Source organism: Protomyctophum parallelum (genome assembly GCF_964188405.1).
Source record: "Protomyctophum parallelum genome assembly, chromosome: 14".
In the NCBI taxonomy this organism is placed as follows: Eukaryota; Metazoa; Chordata; class Actinopteri; order Myctophiformes; family Myctophidae; genus Protomyctophum; species Protomyctophum parallelum.
The window spans coordinates 9,101,042-9,119,228 of NC_139709.1; the positions used below are offsets into that span (position 1 = coordinate 9,101,042).

The following is an 18,187-nucleotide window of genomic DNA, read 5'->3' on the forward strand; positions in this document are numbered from 1 at the left end:
TCAGTATATAGTATGTGTGTGTGTGTATGATCAGTATATAGTATGTGTGTGTATGATTTAGAAGTATGACTAGAAGTGCTTCATTCCATGGTTTTCTTTTCACCAGGCACAAGAGTTCCTCCCCATTCCAGACTTGGGTCACAGTCTCCTGGGGGACCTGGGGGAACTGGGGGAACCCTCCCCTTGCAGCATCGCAGAAGACCTTCGCATCGAGCTCGACCAGTCGGAGCTCCGGCAGCAGGAGCTTCTGGTGCGCGTGCGGGAACTCGGCAAAGAGTCCGTGGAGCTGAAAGGCGTGGTCAAAGACCTCGAAGAGCAGCTTCTGGCTGCCCAAAGGGCCTCTCCGGACCAGACTCCGTCGTCTGTCCCTGAAGCTGGCCACCAGGAGAGGGCGAATCACCTTCAAGCTAACAGGGAAGCGATCAACTGCGAGCTCCAAGCTCGACTGACCGCGGCGGAGAACAAAAACATGGAGCTCTTCTCCAAGCTGGACGGGGCACTCAGCGAAAAGGGCCAGCAAACGGCCAGCTACTTCGACTCGGCCTGGAAGATCCAGGAGCTCTTGGACAAGCTCAAGGCGACCGAGGAGGAGAGGCTGGAGGTTAGGAGAGAAGCCGAGGACAGGGCGAGGCACGCCGAGCGTCTTTCCCAGGAGCTCAAGATCCGCGAGGACGTGGCGAGGAGGAGCGAAGAGCAACTGGCCGACGTGAAAGCCATCGCCCGGGAGGAGCAGCAGGGGGCGCTGCAGCGACTGGAGGAGCTCCAGGGCGCCGTCGGTCGAATCCAAGGGGCTCTTACTCTGAAGGACAAGGAGACGGGGAACCTGAGAGCTCAGCTTCAAAACCTGCAAGGTTCACTGGAGAGCAGAGAACGGCAGGCCGAGGAACTGAGGAAAAGACTGCAGGAGGAACGGGAGGACGTAGAACGAAGGTTTTTTACCAGCGGCAGCCAAAATGAACTGCTGGAGAGCCAGGTCCACGAGTTGACGGAGCATCTGGAAAACTGCGAGAGAGAGCTATTAATCCGCTCTGAGAGAGTTAGACATCTCGAGGAGCAGATGGAGAAGAAACAGAGTCTGTGTGTAGCTGTCCCTGGGAATGAAGTCCATTCCTGTAATTGTAATCATACCAAAAACCTTGAAGACTACAAATCCCAATGCACCACTCTCATGGAGCTAAACGGCAAATTACTCCAGACAGTGAAGAGGAGCGAGGAGACGACCAGGGAGATGGCTGAGAGCAGGGCAGCCATGATGGACCAGCTTGCTTTCCTGAGAGCGTCTGAGAAGCACCTGAAGGGCCGGGTGGACGCTGCCGGTATGAGCGTTGAAGACAGGGAGTGGAAGCTCCTGGAAGAAAACCTGCGTTTGGAGGAGACGGTCCAGAAATCTCTCGTCCAGAGTGAAACCTGCGACGCTCGGCTCAAAAGGCTCGAGCGTGACAACAGGGACCTTCTGGAGGCACAGCTCTCCTTAAAGAAGCAGCTGTCCACGACTCGGGAGGAACTCGGCGCAGCCACGGCCAAAGCCTCTGAGCTGGACAAGTACCTGGCCATCTCCCAACGAGGCCAAGTGGAGCTCCAGGACAAGCTCCATGGAACGGAGGCTGAGCTCAGGGACCAGACCCGTGAATGTGAGCTCCTGCAGCGGGCTGCTAGGGCAGAGGAGCAGGAGAGCAGCACGAGTGAGGTGGAGAACGAAAAGGGAGCCGCGGAGAGCACCGAGAAGATGCAGAAGCTCCACGACGGCGGTCACCAAAGCGCCAAAGAGGCCAACACCAGGCTGGTGGTCACCGAGGCCCACCTGGAGCTCAACGTCAGGGAGGTACGGAGGCTCCAGGAGGAGGTGGTGCAGCTCCGAGCTCAGCTGCTGGGCGGGGCCGAGGAGCGGATGAAGGCCCAGGCCATGCAGGAGGTGTCGGAGGCCTCCCGGGACGACCTCCGTCTCCTGACGGAGCAGCTCAAGGCGCAGGTGGAGGAGCTGAACCGCCGGCACGTGGACGAGATCCTCCAGTCCAGGGAGCGCGAGGAGTCGCTGAGCCGCGACCGCGACTGCGAGGCGCGGGCTCGCACGGGCCTGGCCGCGGAGGTGACGGCCTCGCGCGAGGAGCTCCGCGACCTGAAGCTCCGCCACGAGGCCGTGTGCCTGGAGAACGGCGAGTCCCGCGAGGCCCTGCACAGGGCCAACACGGAGACGGCCGAGCTGGGCGTGCACCTCTGCATGCTGACCGCCGAGAACGAGGAGGCCCGCCTGCGCTGGGAGGGCCTCTCCTCCAAGCTCCAGGAGCTGGAGGACGAGGCGGCCCATGAGGCCGAGAGGCTGAGCTCCAGCATGGAGCAGCTGCAGCGGGACAACCAGGAGCTGCAGCAGCAGTGCCACGACCAGCAGGGTCTGCTGCAAGGTTACAATTTACAAAGTTTGGGACTTTTTCATTATCATTTTTGTTCTTTAGTTCTTTTTGACCAACAAACGACAAAACAAATCTGATTCGGTTAGTTTAGTTTTTAGAGCAGGTTTGCTATTATCACATTCTGACCTGAGATCAGATTCTAAAAATGTCTTCTACATCCTGACAGTTTTTCATTCTGACCTGAGATCAGATTCTAAAAACGTCTTCTATGTCAGTCGCTCTTCGATTTTTCAAAAATAGCAGACCTACAAGCTCGTAGTGCGCCACTCGGTGGCGCGCTACGAGCTTGTAGATCTGCTATTTTTAAATAGCTAAAGCATAACATGATGCCAACACCAAAACGGGTTCCCGTACAGAATGGGTTAATATATATAGTATATATATTTTTTAGTGTTTAGTTTTTTTTTTTTTTTTTTATTCAGTTACAGATTAAGTTTATAAATACATTGACGGGGCATTTTGTCTTATCATTTGAGTTAGTTTAGTTTTGTAAACACACACAATACAGTTATCATTTTACTTTTACTTTTCTAGTTTATATTCAGTTCAGTTCAACGGAAATGTATATATAATATATTTCTTTAAATGAGTTGTAGTTTGAACGGTAATATCCCTGTTGGTCCGTTGGCAGCCATGCATGTGAACTGTAATATCCCTGTTGGTCCGTTGGCAGCCATGCATGTGCTCCAGGCCGACCTGGACAAGGCCCAGCGGGAGGCCAGGGCTGTGCAGGACAGGAGTCAGGAGGAGATCCAGGCGCTGCGCTTCCAGCTCAGCAGCCAGGCCATGAGCCACCGCAACCACCACAACGTCAGTCATTTACCTTCACTTTAACCCATTTTCACCTGAGATCAGATTCTAAAAAAAATTCTTCTACATCCTGACAGTTTTCTGAAAAAGCTATGTTTCTATGTCAGTCGTTCTTCGATTTAAAAAAAAATAGCAGACCTACAAGCTTGTAGATCTGCTATTTTTCAATAGCTAAAGCATAACACAATGCTAACACCAAAAGGGGTTCCCGCCCCCAAAATGGGTTAATTCAGCATTGTCCATTCATTGTCATTCATTAGATAACATTGTCAAAGCCGGCAATAAATATGTCTCGGTTTTTTTTTTCTTCTTCTTCAGGAACTAGACCAGGAGCTACAGGAAGTGAGGTCACAGCTGGCGGCTAAGCAGGAGAGGGAGGTCGTTCTGGAGAGCAAGGTACACCAGCTGGAGGTGAGTGGACAACCTCTTTTCCAGATGTTTCATTAACCCATTTTGGGGCGGGAACCCCTTTTGGTGTTAGCATTATGCTATGCTTTAGCTATTGAAAAATATCAGATCTACAAGCTCATAGCGCGCCACCGAGTGGCGCGCTACGAGCTTGTAGGTCTGCTATTTTTTGAAGAATCGAAGAACGACTGACATAGAAACATAAGCTTTTTCAGAAAACTGTCAGGATGTAGAAGACATTTTTAGAATCTGATCTCGGGTCAGAATGGGTTAAGAAAAGCTGTGCCACGCCGTCACAATGCAAACTGTTGTCATGGTGGTTAGTCTCAGCGTTTACTGTGCATGATGTATTTTCAAGGAAGGTTTTACAGTGTGTGTGTGTGTGTGTGTGTGTGTGTGTGTGGGTGGCAGGTTGGCCAACGCTGCCCCCTGTGCCCTTTAGCAAGTCACTGCAGCGTGAAACCCCCTAACTACCTGCAGCTGCTCGGACACGGCACTGCACCGTGGACTGCAGCCTTGCGTGATGGATATGCGGTGTTAGGGCTGCGCCAGTTAGACAAACTAATCGATTTAATCTATTGTCATTTATTTTTAATTTGAATTTTAATACAATAATAAAGGTTTTCAAAAGTGCATCTGATCTATAAGCTTACAATGTGTGTAGCCATTGTGTATAACAAAATGCTTAATTCAGACAGTTGATTCGATGATGTACAAGAAGTAAAAATGTAGATGCACCGTTGCATGTCTTGAGTATTAAGGTTAATCGATATAATAGATAATTCGGTTAATAATCAATATAATAATTTATTACTTGGTTACTAATCAATATAATTGATTATTAACCAATCATAATAATAATCAAATTAATAATTGAGAAAGAAAATAATGGCTAGTTGCACCCCCAATGCGGTGTATCCATCTCATTATGTGAAAAATGCAAATCCAGTTTGCGAATAAATGATCCTAATCCTAATCTCTTGTCACAATAGCTCAAGTAAAACTGGACAAGCAGTGAAGTAACACTTCTTTGTGAGAGAAATTAGTGACCAGATCTAGGAAAACGAGCCCAAAAGAAGCGATGAGACCACATTAAACCTATATCATATATACATCGGCTATTTGAAAATAGCCGATCTACAAGCTCACACCACTTGTAGATCTGCGAAAAAAAGAAGATCTTGAAATAAAATGTTTAATATTTGGAAGATGTTTTAATCATTCTATCAACCCAAATCTGATACCTGGTGGCACAAAACATTTTCTTTCGTGGGTTAGAGGACAAATACACATAATATATAATATTATTACACGGCTTGGTTGAATGCTTGATTCGGATTGGCCAATCGCCAAATTCAGCGGTGTGTTATTTCTGGATAACGACCGCTCCGCTCTATAACAGACCGATGCCTAATCAAACCCTCGGAGCACCTGTTGTGCCCCGCTGATTTACTGCTGTTTCCAACATGACAGCCATGTAAACACACATTAACAGCTAAACATTGCTCTCAAAAATGTTTTTGAAAACATTTGAGCGAGGAATAGACGACGATGCAGTAAAACCCGGAAATGGATTCTATTTGATCAACTCACTTCCTTGTTTTCCCACTGCGCTGCAGCTGGGCAGACGCCGGCCAGCGCGACACTAATGGAATACTTTCCTTACCAAGCGAGGAAATACCTCGTTTTGGGTCAATTTATTAATTTATGTATTAAAGTAGCCATGTAAATAGCGGGATAATGTAACCTTCAGACTGATTAACCACCTCCGCTTTGTGTCGGTGCACAGCCTGTCAGTGATTTATCCATAAACAATGACCACTCAGCCATACGTTATCCCTTACATAAAACAAATAAGCAACTACACTCTGGAAACAAGTAATACCAGTTGACTTTGAGGCTTAACCTATTTAGGCCTGACGTCGAAATAAAAAAAAACGTTCGCTCTGAAAGAATATATATTCAAAGATTTGTGCCAATAGCTAAAGTATAACATAATGCTTAGTTAAAACACCAAAAGGGGTTCCCGTTCTGGATGGGTTAATGAGGAGTTGCAGTAGCCGCACGCGGTATAATCTAGGCGGTGGATATTGCTCTTGTCTTTATGTGTGTGAATTGTCTTGTTCTTTGTGTTATGTCAAATGTGTGTATATGTGTTCTGCATACTTGGCTGCTGGGTCGCAAGACAGATTTCAGTGTGAACTGACAATAAAGTACTATATCATATCATATATTATATCATATCATATCAATGTGTGGACATACATGGCAACAGCGTTTTGCTGCACTGCTTGCAGATGGAGGCTGGGCAGCAGATGGAGGAGGCCGACGCCCACATGGTCCAGACTGACCGGCTGATCCTGCAGAGGGAAGAGGAGCTGGACGAGCTGAAGGGGAATTTATACAGGTGGATATTATTTTTATTTATTTTTGCGGCTTACGCCTTTTTTTTATTGGTTTTTTGAAGGGACAGACAGTGTAGGCTGACAGGAAACGGGAGAGAGATGGGGGGAAGACATGCAGTAAAGGCTGTGTTGGGCTCGGGAGTGTGATGGTCTTGTTGTGATGGCCTGGTTGTGATGGTCTGGTTGTGATGGCCTGGTTGTGATGGTCTGGTTGTGATGGCCTGGTTGTGATGGTCTGGTTGGTTGTGATGGTCTGGTTGTGATGGTCTGGTTGTGATGGTCTGGTTGTGATGGTCTGGTTGTGATGGTCTGGTTGTGATGGGTGATGGTCTGGTTGTGATGGTCTGGTTGTGATGGCCTGGTTGGTTGTGATGGGTGATGGTCTGGTTGTGATGGGTGATGGTCTGGTTGTGATGGCCTGGTTGTGATGGCCTGGTTGGTTGTGATGGGTGATGGTCTGGTTGTGATGGTCTGGTTGTGATGGCCTGATTGGTTGTGATGGTCTGGTTGTGATGGGTGATGGTCTGGTTGTGATGGTCTGGTTGTGATGGTCTGGTTGTGATGGTCTGGTTGTGATGGTGTGGTTGTGATGGTCTGGTTGTGATGGTCTGGTTGTGATGGTCTGGTTGTGATGGTCTGGTTGTGATGGTCTGGTTGTGATGGTCTGGTTGTGATGGTCTGGTTGTGATGGTCTGGTTGTGATGGTCTGGTTGTGATGGTCTGGTTGGTTGTGATGGTCTGGTTGTGTCCAGGTCTGAGGAGGGCCGGGCGGTGGCAGAGATGGCCTGCCGCGAGCTGAGCGAGAGTCTACGGAGAACCACGCAGGACAAACAGAGCATGGACCTGAAGGCAGCCGCCGAGCTGGACGACCTGTACCGTACCAAGATCAACCTGGAGGAGAGACTCATAGAACTCATCAGGTACAGACTACAGACTAGAAACTACAGACTACAGACTAGAAACTACAGACTAGAAACTACAGACTACAGACTCATAGAACTCATCAGGTACAAACTACAGACTACAGACTCATAGAACTCATCAGGTACAGACTACAGACTAGAAACTACAGACTACAGACTAGAAACTACAGACTAGAAACTACAGACTACAAACTAGAAACTACAGACTACAGACTAGAAACTACAGACTACAGTCTAGAAACTACAGACTACAGACTAGAAACTACAGACTACAGACTCATAGAACTCATCAGGTACAAACTACAGACTACAGACTCATAGAACCATCAGGTACAAACTACAGACTACAGACTCATAGAACTCATCAGGTACAAACTACAGACTACAGGCTACAGACTCATAGAACCATCAGGTACAAACTACAGACTACAGACTCATAGAACTCATCAGGTACAAACTACAGACTACAGACTCATAGAACTCATCGGGTACAGACTACAGACTCATAGAACTCATCAGGTACAAACTACAAACTACAGACTCATAGAACTCATCAGGTACAAACTACAGACTACAGACTCATAGAACTCATCAGGTATAAACTACAGACTCATAGAACTCATCAGGTATAAACTACAGACTCATAGAACTCATCAGGTATAAACTACAGACTCATAGAACTCATCAGGTATAAACTACAGACTCATAGAACTCATCAGGTATAAACTACCCCTGGAACCCCCTCAGGGACCCCAGGGACCCCCTCAGGGATGACCCCATGGGGGTTCCCACACCCCACTTTAAGAACCACTGGTAAAGACATTAAAGGAGAATTCCGTGCTAGAAGGCTTTCTTACCTTTATTTGTAGTTGTTACGTCCCCACCAAAGAGGTCCAGGTGTTCTTTTGTGCAAAAGCTCCTTATTGGCTATTTCCCCTACCATAAGCCCTAAATGAATTGCATTGAATTGAATGGGAATTGAATGGGGCTATGGGGTGTTGGGCTAATTCGCTTTTTTCCATCGCTCAAATAATTATTCTTTTTAAATATATCCTCTCTTCATAATGTAAATAATATCCCAAGCGGCACAGTTTACTACTTATTTTGATGGAAATAAGCAAATTAGCACAACACCCCATAGCCCCCTTCAATTCCCATACAATTCAATGCAATTCATTGAGCACTTATGGTAGGGGAAATATCCAATAAGGAGCTTTTGCACAAAAAAACACCTGGACCTCTTTGGTGGGGACGTAACAACTACAAAGAAAGGTAAGAAAGCCTTCTAGCATGGAATTCTCCTTTAATGTCAGGTTTACAGAATCACATTAGCTTGGATGCCTTTTCAAATGCGTACCATACCATGCACTTTAGGAGCTGCTACTTACTTGTAAGTAGCAGCTCCTGTGAGTCATGATTTTGAAACGACAAAACTATACTAACAATGTGCGATGGCGCCCTCCACAGGGAGAAAGACGTACTGTGGCAGAAGACCGACGCTCTGGAGTTTGAGCAGAAACTACGGGACGAGGAGACGGAGAGGGACGTCAACTACTGTCTGGGCTGTCACAGCCAGTTCAGCTGGTGGCTGCGCAAGTACAACTGCAGGTACATACACCACACACACACACACACACACACACACTGTCACAGCTGGTGGCTGCAGAAGTACTGCAGGTCAGACAGCCACTAATAATGTCACAGCCAGTTCAGCTTGTAGATCGGCTATTTTCAGCATGCAACCACGCCTAAAATGACTCTCTTCTCCACTAGTCCCTCCCTAACATTTTTGTTTAGTTTAGTTTAGTTTTTATTTGTTGACGAAGTTGTCAATAATAGTTAGTCTTAGTTTTATTCATCATACCTTAGTTTTCATTTAGTTTGTGGTTTAGTTTTCCCTCAGTGAAAAATGGTAGTCGACGAACGTCTTTCGTCATAGTTTGAGTCGACAAAACATCACTTGTTTCTGAACCCGTCGTGTGTGTTTTGTCGTCCAGGCTGTGCGGGCGTCCCTTCTGCTACTACTGCTGCAGCAACACCGTGAGCACCCACCAGGGCGGCGGCAGAGAGCGATGCTGCCGGGACTGCTACAGCCAGCACAGCGCCGTGGTAGAGCGCCACCCGCAGGAGGAAGCGGCCACTTCGCCGGGCGCCCCGTTCGGCCATCTGCTCCAGCAGCCGGGGAAATCCCTGTTCAGCTACGCAGGTGACCGTCTGGGCGCGGCATGCAAGATTACACACGCACGCACGCACGCACACACACACACACACACAACTGCCAGCTATAATCACAAAAGAAAAAACTAAATCAAGTTTCAAGAGACAATTGAAGAGGCATCTTGAAACCCAAAACTGTAGGGCGCTCGAACGCACACGGACATGCACACACACACACACACACACACACACACACACACACACACACACACACACACACACACACACACACAGCAGTGTGTCCTGATCATGATTAGGATAATATTTTCTATTTCATTTTATTTTATTTTATTTATATATCCTGTATATGTCCTGTAATGTCATTCATGTCGAATGTCATGTTTTTATGTTCTGTGTGGACCCCAGGAAAAGATTAGCTGCTGCTTTGCACCAGCTAATGGGGATCCTAATAAAACTCTAAAACTCTAAAACACACACACACAGCCTTCCCTGGGTTGCACACGTGTGATGTAGTGACATACAGCAAATGTGTGACTGAGACTATGTTGACCTTTTATGTTGTAAAACAACAAAACAAATTGATACCGGACCGACATCAGAATCAAAATAATTCTAAATCAAAAATCAACTTTGTCACATCACAGTTTAGTCAAACACTGGAGTTTTGCAATACTGGCCTTTCGTTCATATGCACACCAGTGTTGTTTTTGGCATCAAATTTTGATCTTAGTTTTAGTCATAGTCTCTTGAATAGTTTTAATTTAGTTTTAGTCACATTTTAGTCACCTGGAATGTTTCAGTGTTAGTCTAGTTTTAGTCGAGTAAATATCATAAGATTTTAGTCGACTAAATCTATGGTTGATTTAGTCGACTACAATGTATTTTGGCGGGCCTTGATGCCGTCGTAATGACTGTTTTTTTTTTTTTACAATTGCTGAAAATAGCCGATCTACATGCTCTGCTGTGTTGTGAGCTTGTAGATCTGCTATTTTCAGCATGCAACAAATTGTAAAATGACTTACACTGGATCTCTTGTCCACTAGTCCCTCGCTAACATTTTAGTCCAGTTTTTATTTGTTGAGGGAAATTGTCAATTATATTTAGTCTTAGTTTTAGTCATCATAGCTTAGTTTAAATGTAGTTTCCATTTCGCTTTCGTCAGTGGAAAAAGGTAGTCGACGTAAAATCTTTCGTCTTAGTTTTAGTCGACGAAATCAACACTGACGCACACACAACAAAATAACGTCCGTTCTTCTGGCCCGATGTCCAGGAGGAGGAGGGGGAGGGGGAGGAGGGGGAGGGGCACACCCCGAGGGCCCCCGGCCAGACGACGGGGCGTTCGACATCATCACCGAGGAGGAAGTGAGCGGCGTGTACGACAGCGACTCCCTCTCCTTCTCCACCGCCTGCTCTCCCAGCCACGGACAGCAGGGGGCAGCGCCGCTGTGAGTATACTGTGCACCTGTGCGTTCACTCGGGCACACACACACACACACACACACACACACACACACACACACACACACACACACCACACACACCACACACACACACACACACACACACACACACCACTCACACACACACACACACACACACACACACACACACACACACACACACACACACACACACACACACACACACACACACACACACCACACAGAGGTTGTAAATGACATGTGCGCGCCACTAACAAATATAGACTGGGTCTCAATAGGCTCTATGCACACAGAATAACTCTTCCTAAAATGGTTAAATGGAGCTCCTTTTATCCAAGGAGCTTTACATAGATTGTGCCTTACATTCACCCATTCACACACACACACACATTCACACACCGATGCCGGAGGAAACCATGCAAGGCAGCAAACCTGCACATCGGCAGCAAGTAGGGGTTCAGTGCCTTGCTCAAGGACACTTCGACACTGACTCTGGGCTAGCCCGGGTTCGAACCTGCCCCCCCCCCTCCCCCCCCCCCCCCCTTTCGATTTACATCAAAAGGGCGTGTGAGCTCAAACCCACAATTCAACATTTTGGTTTTAAGATGTTGACCCCAAATCACACCTTGGAATGCATGTTAAGTTAAGTTTACTGAGGTTAAGGTTAGGGTTAGGTTTAGGTATAGTTTTACTGAGGTTAAGGTTAGGGTTAGGTTTAGGTATAGTTTTACTGAGGTTAAGGTTAGGGTTAGGTTTAGGTATAGTTTTACTGAGGTTAAGGTTAGGTTTAGGTATAGTTTTACTGAGGTTAAGGTTAGGGTTAGGTTTAGGCTGTCAATCACAGAGACTGGCCAATCACAGTGTGTCGACTGCACAACCCGTGTAGGCTTTGGTATGTCGCGTTTGACCACAATACTTCATTAGTATCATCGGTGACACCTGTGAAGTAGGGATGGGCCCTGAAGTAGGAAGAGTTATTCTTCGTGAAAGTATTTATTTCAGAAAACTTGGAGGATTTAGAAGAATGTTTTATTAAAACATTAGGGAGAAAGGAGCATGTGAATATAATCGTAAAATCACGTGCATCTGTTTCTCACTTGTTTTAGCAGCAGGGATTCATTCTCTCCTCTCTCAGTGTCCTGTTGGTTTAACTCCGTCACTCCCTCTCCAGAAACAGGAGTACCAGCGCGGGCGACACCACCTCCGAGGAGGCCGAGGACCAGATCTGTGCTGCCGGTCAGGACGCCGAGATCTGCCTGCTCAAGGCGGGAGAGCTGACGTGAGTTTGATCCACTCCACGTACAAACCCCTTTTTGGTGTTAGCATTATGTTATGCCTTAGCTATTGAAAGAATAGCAGATCTACAAGCTCATAGCGTGCCACCGAGTGGCGCGCTACGAGCTTGTAGGTCTGCTATTTTTGAAAAATCGAAGAACGACTGACTGGATGTTATCCCGGATGTGGCTGTAGCAGCTAAAACACTCTAGAGTCGATCGACAACAACGGGGGAGGTATGATTAAATCTACCGCGACTAGCGACGAGAACGCGGTGGGCCGTCTAAAACATGATCTATGCTTAGAATTGGACGGGATGATTTAGATCAAGAGTTATTAACATTTTTTAGATTTTCAGTCTCGTCGGAGGGGGAACATTTTCGATGACGTCCCATGATCGCTGTTGCGATGTTGTGCTAAAGGCGCTCCCAGGCTGTGGTGCGATGCGATGTGGTTTTGATATCGATAACCTCCGTCTTTTTGATAAAACGTCGTCCTGGGTGTTTGGTGTTACTAATTGAAAGGACGGTGAACTTCGTCATGGGCGATCGGGGTGTTAAACAACGTACCTATAACTACAACTACCAAAATTACATCAAAATTACATCTTACTGCAATGCACTTTTTTCAGGACTGCCTAAGAAAACAACTGACAGATTACAACTTGTCCAAAATGCAGCAGCCAGAGTTTTAACTAGAACTAAGATGAGAGAACATATAACTCCAGTTTTGGCTTCACTGCACTGGCTTCCGGTTGTTTTTAGGATTGATTTAAAAATTATTTTACTTGTGTATAAAGCTCTCAATGGTCTCGCACCTTCCTACCTACATGACTGCCTGCCTAAATATGTCCCAAACCGCCCCCCTAAGGTCTTCCACTGCTGGCCTGCTCGCTTTGCCTAAAAAAATGGCAACCAAAAAACACGGGAAGCAGCTTTTTGCTTCTACGAGCCGTCGGCATGGAACAAGCTCCCTCTGTACCTTCGTCAGGCAGCCTCTGTAGACATTTTTAAAGCTCAGCTCAAGACCCACTTCTACAACATTGCTTTTAATTGATCTTTAATTTTTTGTTATTCATGTCCTCACTGTACTGCATTACTGCTTGTTTTTTAATGTCGTTACCTTGCTTTTCTTTTTTTTTTCTCCATTGTTCTGTAAAGCACTTTGAGCTGCATTTCATGTCATGAAAGGTGCTATACAAATAAAGTTTTATTATTATTATTATTATTATTATTATTATCTGCCGTAGTGGTTAAGTTGCCTTAATTGAACTCACTATGCTGTTTTTTCTTGGGTTTTTTTCTGCTCTCCATTCCAGCCTCTCGATCCCCTTCACGGTAGACGACATCGCGGCGTTCGGGGAGGACTCCCGGGAGCTCTTCATCAAGTCCAGCTGCTACAGCACCATCCTCATCTCCGTGGCCAGCCCCGGCGCCACGGTCACATGGGTGTTCACCTCTGACCCCAAGAGCATCTCCTTCAGCGTGGTGTACAGGGAGAGCACGGAGATACCGCTGGAGCAGGCCAAGGTACCGTCCGTACAAACACTGCTAGTACACACTAGACCAGTGTTGTTTTCCTCGACTAAAACTATGACAAAAAATGTTCGTCGACTACCCTTTTCCACTGAGGAAAACTAAATGGAAACTAAATGAAAACTAAGCTACTAAGGACTAAGGACGTTTTTCTCCATCGGCTTTCTGAAAAACGCGTCCAGTGTGCAACCACCTTTAATATACTGACAATTATGTCAACCTATACAAACTAGACTAAAATGTTAGGAAGGGACTAGTGGACAAGAGTTCCAGTATAAGTCATTTTACACTTGGTTGCATGCTGAAAATAGCCGCATAGCCGATCTACCAGCTCACTGCGACGCGTTGTGGGCTTGTAGATCGACTATTTTCAGCAAGTGTAAAATCAGTCATTACGACGGCATCAAGGCCCACCAAAAAATGTTTTAGTCGACTAAATCAACTGTAGATTTAGTCGACTAAAATCTTATGATATTTAGTCGACTAAAACTAGACTAACACTAAAACATTCCAGGTGACTAAAATGTGACTAAAACTAAATGAAAGCTAGAGACTAAAACTAAAACCAAAATGTGCTGCCAAAAACATCACTAGTACAGACATACCTCTGGAGCAAACAGGGGCACAGCCGCACAGGAACTCCTTGGTCACTTGGTTAATTTCGACCTGAAGGCGTCTAAATCCTAACAGTTTTCTGGAATACCTATGTTTCTATGTCAGTGGTGCTCAACCTTTTTCACATCAAGGACCTTGAATTATCTGTATTTGGCTGCAGACCCCCATCTGAAAATATGTAGTCCCCCCCCCCCCCCCCCCCAGAAGCAAAGATTTGAGTTAAAAACGTTCACTGTGAAATAATATATATTCAAAGATTTCCCCCCGTTTTAAAGATTTTTTTCAAAATAGCAGATCTACAAGCTCGTAGCTACTGTATGAGCTCATAGCTATGAGCTTCTACGAGCTCGTAGCTATGTCTGAGCTTGTAGATCTGTTATTTTGAAAACGCATTTAGACCTGAGGATAATTCTAAATCCTGACAGTTTTCTGAAAAACCCATGTTTCTATGTCAGGTTCTCAAACATTTTCATGTCAAGGACCCCCAGAATTACCCGTATATGTAAATGGCCGCCGACCCCCATTTGAAAATATGTTGTTCCAGGGACCCCCCAGAAGCAAAGATGAGTTAAAAACGTTCGCTATGAAAGAATATATATTCAAAGATTTGCGCCACATTTTCACAGGGTTTTTCAAAAATAGCAGACCTACAAGCGCATAGCGCGGCACTCTGTGCCGTGCTATGAGCTTGTAGATCTGCTATTTTTCCATTAGATAACACAATGTTTAAAACACCAAATGGGGTTCCCGCCCCAAAATGGGTTAAAACACCAAAAGGGGTTCCCGTCCTGAATGTGATGTCACAGCGTGACAGATAATTTGTTGCACACATAACTGGTACAAAATATGACCACCTATGTTGTGTGTTTCAACATAAGCAAGTGTTTTATATCAATTTACAACTAAACATGACAAATTATCCTGCCCACAGCAATGTGTGGCAGAGCATTGTAATTGGTCCTGTTTGTGTCCAAAGTGCGGCTCGCATTTCCCAGAGTATAATTTGTGTTCCTTGTTCCTTGTATTTTTGTATTTTTTTTTTTTTTTACCTTGCTTGCTTGGTTACATTTGGTAATGTGACATAAGGTTGACAAAAGATTGAGATGCACTTTTTGTTCACAGCACACACCTGACAAAAAACCATTGATATTAAATATTGATTCGTTTAAATCCGAAGCTAAATTATGTAGTTTCGCTCTTGGGGTGTTTTAATGTTTTCTATTATGGCCCCCTTTGAAAAAAGTTTGGACTCTCCTGGTGACCGTCTACCGTCTAACAATGGCCCAATGTCTGTGTGTTGTGACCAGGTTCTGATCCCCCTGACCAGCTGTAACTAGGGCCCAATGTCTGTGTGTTGTGACCAGGTTCTGATCCCACTGACCAGCTGTAACTAGGGCCCAATGTCTGTGTGTTGTGACCAGGTCCTGGTCCCACTGACCAGCTGTAACTATAGGGCCCAATGTCTGTGTGTTGTGACCAGGTTCTGATCCCCCTGACCAGCTGTAACTAGGGCCCAATGTCTGTGTGTTGTGACCAGGTTCTGATCCCCCTGACCAGCTGTAACTAGGGCCCAATGTCTGTGTGTTGTGACCAGGTTGACCAGCTGTAACTATAGGGCCCAATGTCTGTGTGTTGTGACCAGGTCCTGATCCCCCTGACGCGCTGTAACTCCCACAAGGAGACCATCCAGGGCGAGCTGAAGGTCAGAAACGCCGGACAATACGCACTGGTCTTCGACAACTCCTTCTCCAGGTCAGTCTGTTCTGTTCACTCTGCTCCGCATCGCGGTCCACTCAACGACTAGGGGTCGGGGGTCGGGACCCGGAGGAACCGGTTCGTTTTCAGACCCGTTTATTTTTAAATGTTTTAACTCCTATTCGCGCTATTGCCGAAGATCATTGTCAATTGAAGCCTAATTTCGATACTGACACTTAACGCCATTGCCGAAGATGAATGGCAATTGCCATCTTAGATCGTCGTCACCATAATAATCCATTCCATCCGTTTCTTTCAATCGCCTGTATCTCCTATTCCTTGTCCCAGATGGCATTTTGGTCAAAACAGCGTTTCTTTGACGGCACAGAGACGGCGATGTGGAGCTCTCCAGTGCACCGGCATAGATCGGCTCCGTCGAGCGTCCTAGGATAAGCTACCTCCGGTAGACTTGAACTGTGGCTTTTCAAAATAAGAGCTCAAATTTTAAAAAATGCTGGTGTGAATTAGATCCTAATTTTTCAATAAATGCTAGCGGAGTAAGAGTTAATCACACTGAGCTTGGCATGTGGACTTGACATCTGCTACACAATTACTATACCAGTGGTTCTCAAACGTTTTAATTTCACTCCTGAGAGCGTACAAATGGAACCACATTTGGTTCCATCTGTACGCTCTCAGAGTCACAGTCCTGTAAGGGTCCATTGGAACCCCCTATAGGAATCGTTTAAAGGGAAGCGTGAAGGAATCTGAACGCTACTCGCGACTCCTGTTGCCTTTATGAACATGCTCGCGCTTGAATTCGCCACGCTAGTATATTTATACTGTGTGTAATGAATCCCATTGTGTGATTGTAGTACGAATGTGCCCATTGAATTCCCCTCTTTGTTTCATTCTGTACTGCCCGTGTCGTAGAAAAATGTTTAGAGAATCATTGTGGCAGAAATTGAATAGAGATTCTAGGGTTGAAGTGGTTAACAGAAAATCCATGTCACACAATGATTTGGCGTCAACCTGTAGTTGTAGTAACTCTGAAGGTCTTTACTCACTGGAGGCGATTTTTTTCCTGTGCTTAAAAAAAAAATTAACATCAGAAAGTCAATGCAAGCTTCTACATCAGCAACAACTTTCCACAGAGCGAAAATGCGTCTTGTTATTTCTTCGCTATGCCGTCGAATTCTCCGGATATCGGCTATGGGGACTGCTATACCTCTATGGGGACTGCTATACCTCTAGAAAAGGAGTTACCAAACGGTGGTGCGTGCAGCCCCTGTGACGTGCGAACGCCCTCTAGGGGGTGCGTGACATGAAAAGGGTAATGGCGGTTTTATGGTGCTATTTGGCACAAACGCAAAATCCGGTAAAGCACTGTTGTAAGGAGATGTATAGAGCAGCTGTGGGAGTATACAGCTGCTGCATGTCTCTCAGTGCAGTGACATTCTGTGATTATTTGCTATATTAATCATATTAAAAACGTTATAATTTTCGGGCCAAATGCAACAAGACTTAGAATAGTGTTGGGTGGCGTGCGACAGCTAGGTCAGGAGGTAACCAAAAAAGTTTGGTCTAGACAAGTGTTGATTTTGACACATTTTAGTCACATTTTAGTCACCTGGAATGTGTTAGTCTAGTTTTAGTCGACTAAATATCATAAGATTTTAGTCGACTAAATCTACTGTTGATTTAGTCGACTAAAATGTATTTTGGTCACCTCACCACCGATATGGTATATGAATGAGCCTTTACTTGTGTGCTAGCAACAGCTACCACCGGGCTCCGCCACCAAGCTCTTTTATTTTACCGACGTCATGGTGTGTGGCTGGCCGGCTGTGCATGGGCCCCAAATAACACAATTGCGTTGTCTGCGTCACGGTAGTGTGTGTGACGCGCCTGGGTGAAGAATTGGTGGGGGAAAAAAAATAATTATCGCAAATACGGTTCGCGCTATAGATGTGTATAGACACGTCAAAATTCCCTGGTGGAATATTTCGCATTTTCGGGTCGTTTATTCACGTCGCTAATTCGACAAAGTGTAATGTAGGTCCTCCGACCCCCCCCCCCCCCCCCCCCCCCATTGAAGACCCCTTCAGTAGATTATTTCAGCACTAAAATCACGTTGTTTCTCCTCTTCTCGGCTGAACAGGTTCATCTCAAAGAAAGTGCTTTATCGTCTGAGCGTGGAGAAACCGGTGGTCTACGACGGAAGTGACTGTCCGTGACTGTCCGATGCCTCTTGGATTAGAAAGACGTGACTGTCCGATGCCTCTTGGATTAGAAAGACGTGACTGTCCGATGCCTCTTGGATTAGAAAGAGGGAACATGTAGTGTGAATCTTTATCCTCCAGTCTCTTGTGGTATTGTCTACTATGACGTGCGTCCCTGTTTGCAAAGTGCTTATGTTAGATGTTAGAACATATAATGTCTGTCATAGTGACAAAAGATGTAGCATTCTGGATCTCATGGCTCTGTCCTGTC

General features: G+C 45.9%; 1 protein-coding gene across 2 annotated transcripts in view; it reads left to right on the top strand.

Annotated features, from left to right (window-relative positions):
- Window positions 1-17,970, top strand: part of LOC310870115 (FYVE and coiled-coil domain-containing protein 1-like) — a gene marked incomplete at its 5' end in the record, with an annotated part of 300,865 nt that extends 282,895 nt beyond the window's left edge. The window contains 12 exons of one of the 2 annotated variants that reach the window (XM_083781167.1): window positions 283-2,399; window positions 3,082-3,218; window positions 3,537-3,629; window positions 5,924-6,033; window positions 6,784-6,951; window positions 8,422-8,562; window positions 8,952-9,160; window positions 10,460-10,577; window positions 11,746-11,853; window positions 13,168-13,378; window positions 15,642-15,751; window positions 17,856-17,970. In XM_083781167.1, coding sequence (XP_083637293.1) covers window positions 283-2,399; window positions 3,082-3,218; window positions 3,537-3,629; window positions 5,924-6,033; window positions 6,784-6,951; window positions 8,422-8,562; window positions 8,952-9,160; window positions 10,460-10,577; window positions 11,746-11,853; window positions 13,168-13,378; window positions 15,642-15,751; window positions 17,856-17,931 — 3,598 coding nt within the window. In that variant the 3' untranslated portion in view covers window positions 17,932-17,970. Of the gene's footprint in view, window positions 1-106; window positions 2,400-3,081; window positions 3,219-3,536; window positions 3,630-5,923; window positions 6,034-6,783; window positions 6,952-8,421; window positions 8,563-8,951; window positions 9,161-10,417; window positions 10,578-11,745; window positions 11,854-13,167; window positions 13,379-15,641; window positions 15,752-17,855 lie in introns of both variants that reach the window. The other variant, XM_083781168.1, reaches the window with a different exon arrangement.
- Window positions 17,971-18,187: the final 217 nt, after the last annotated feature.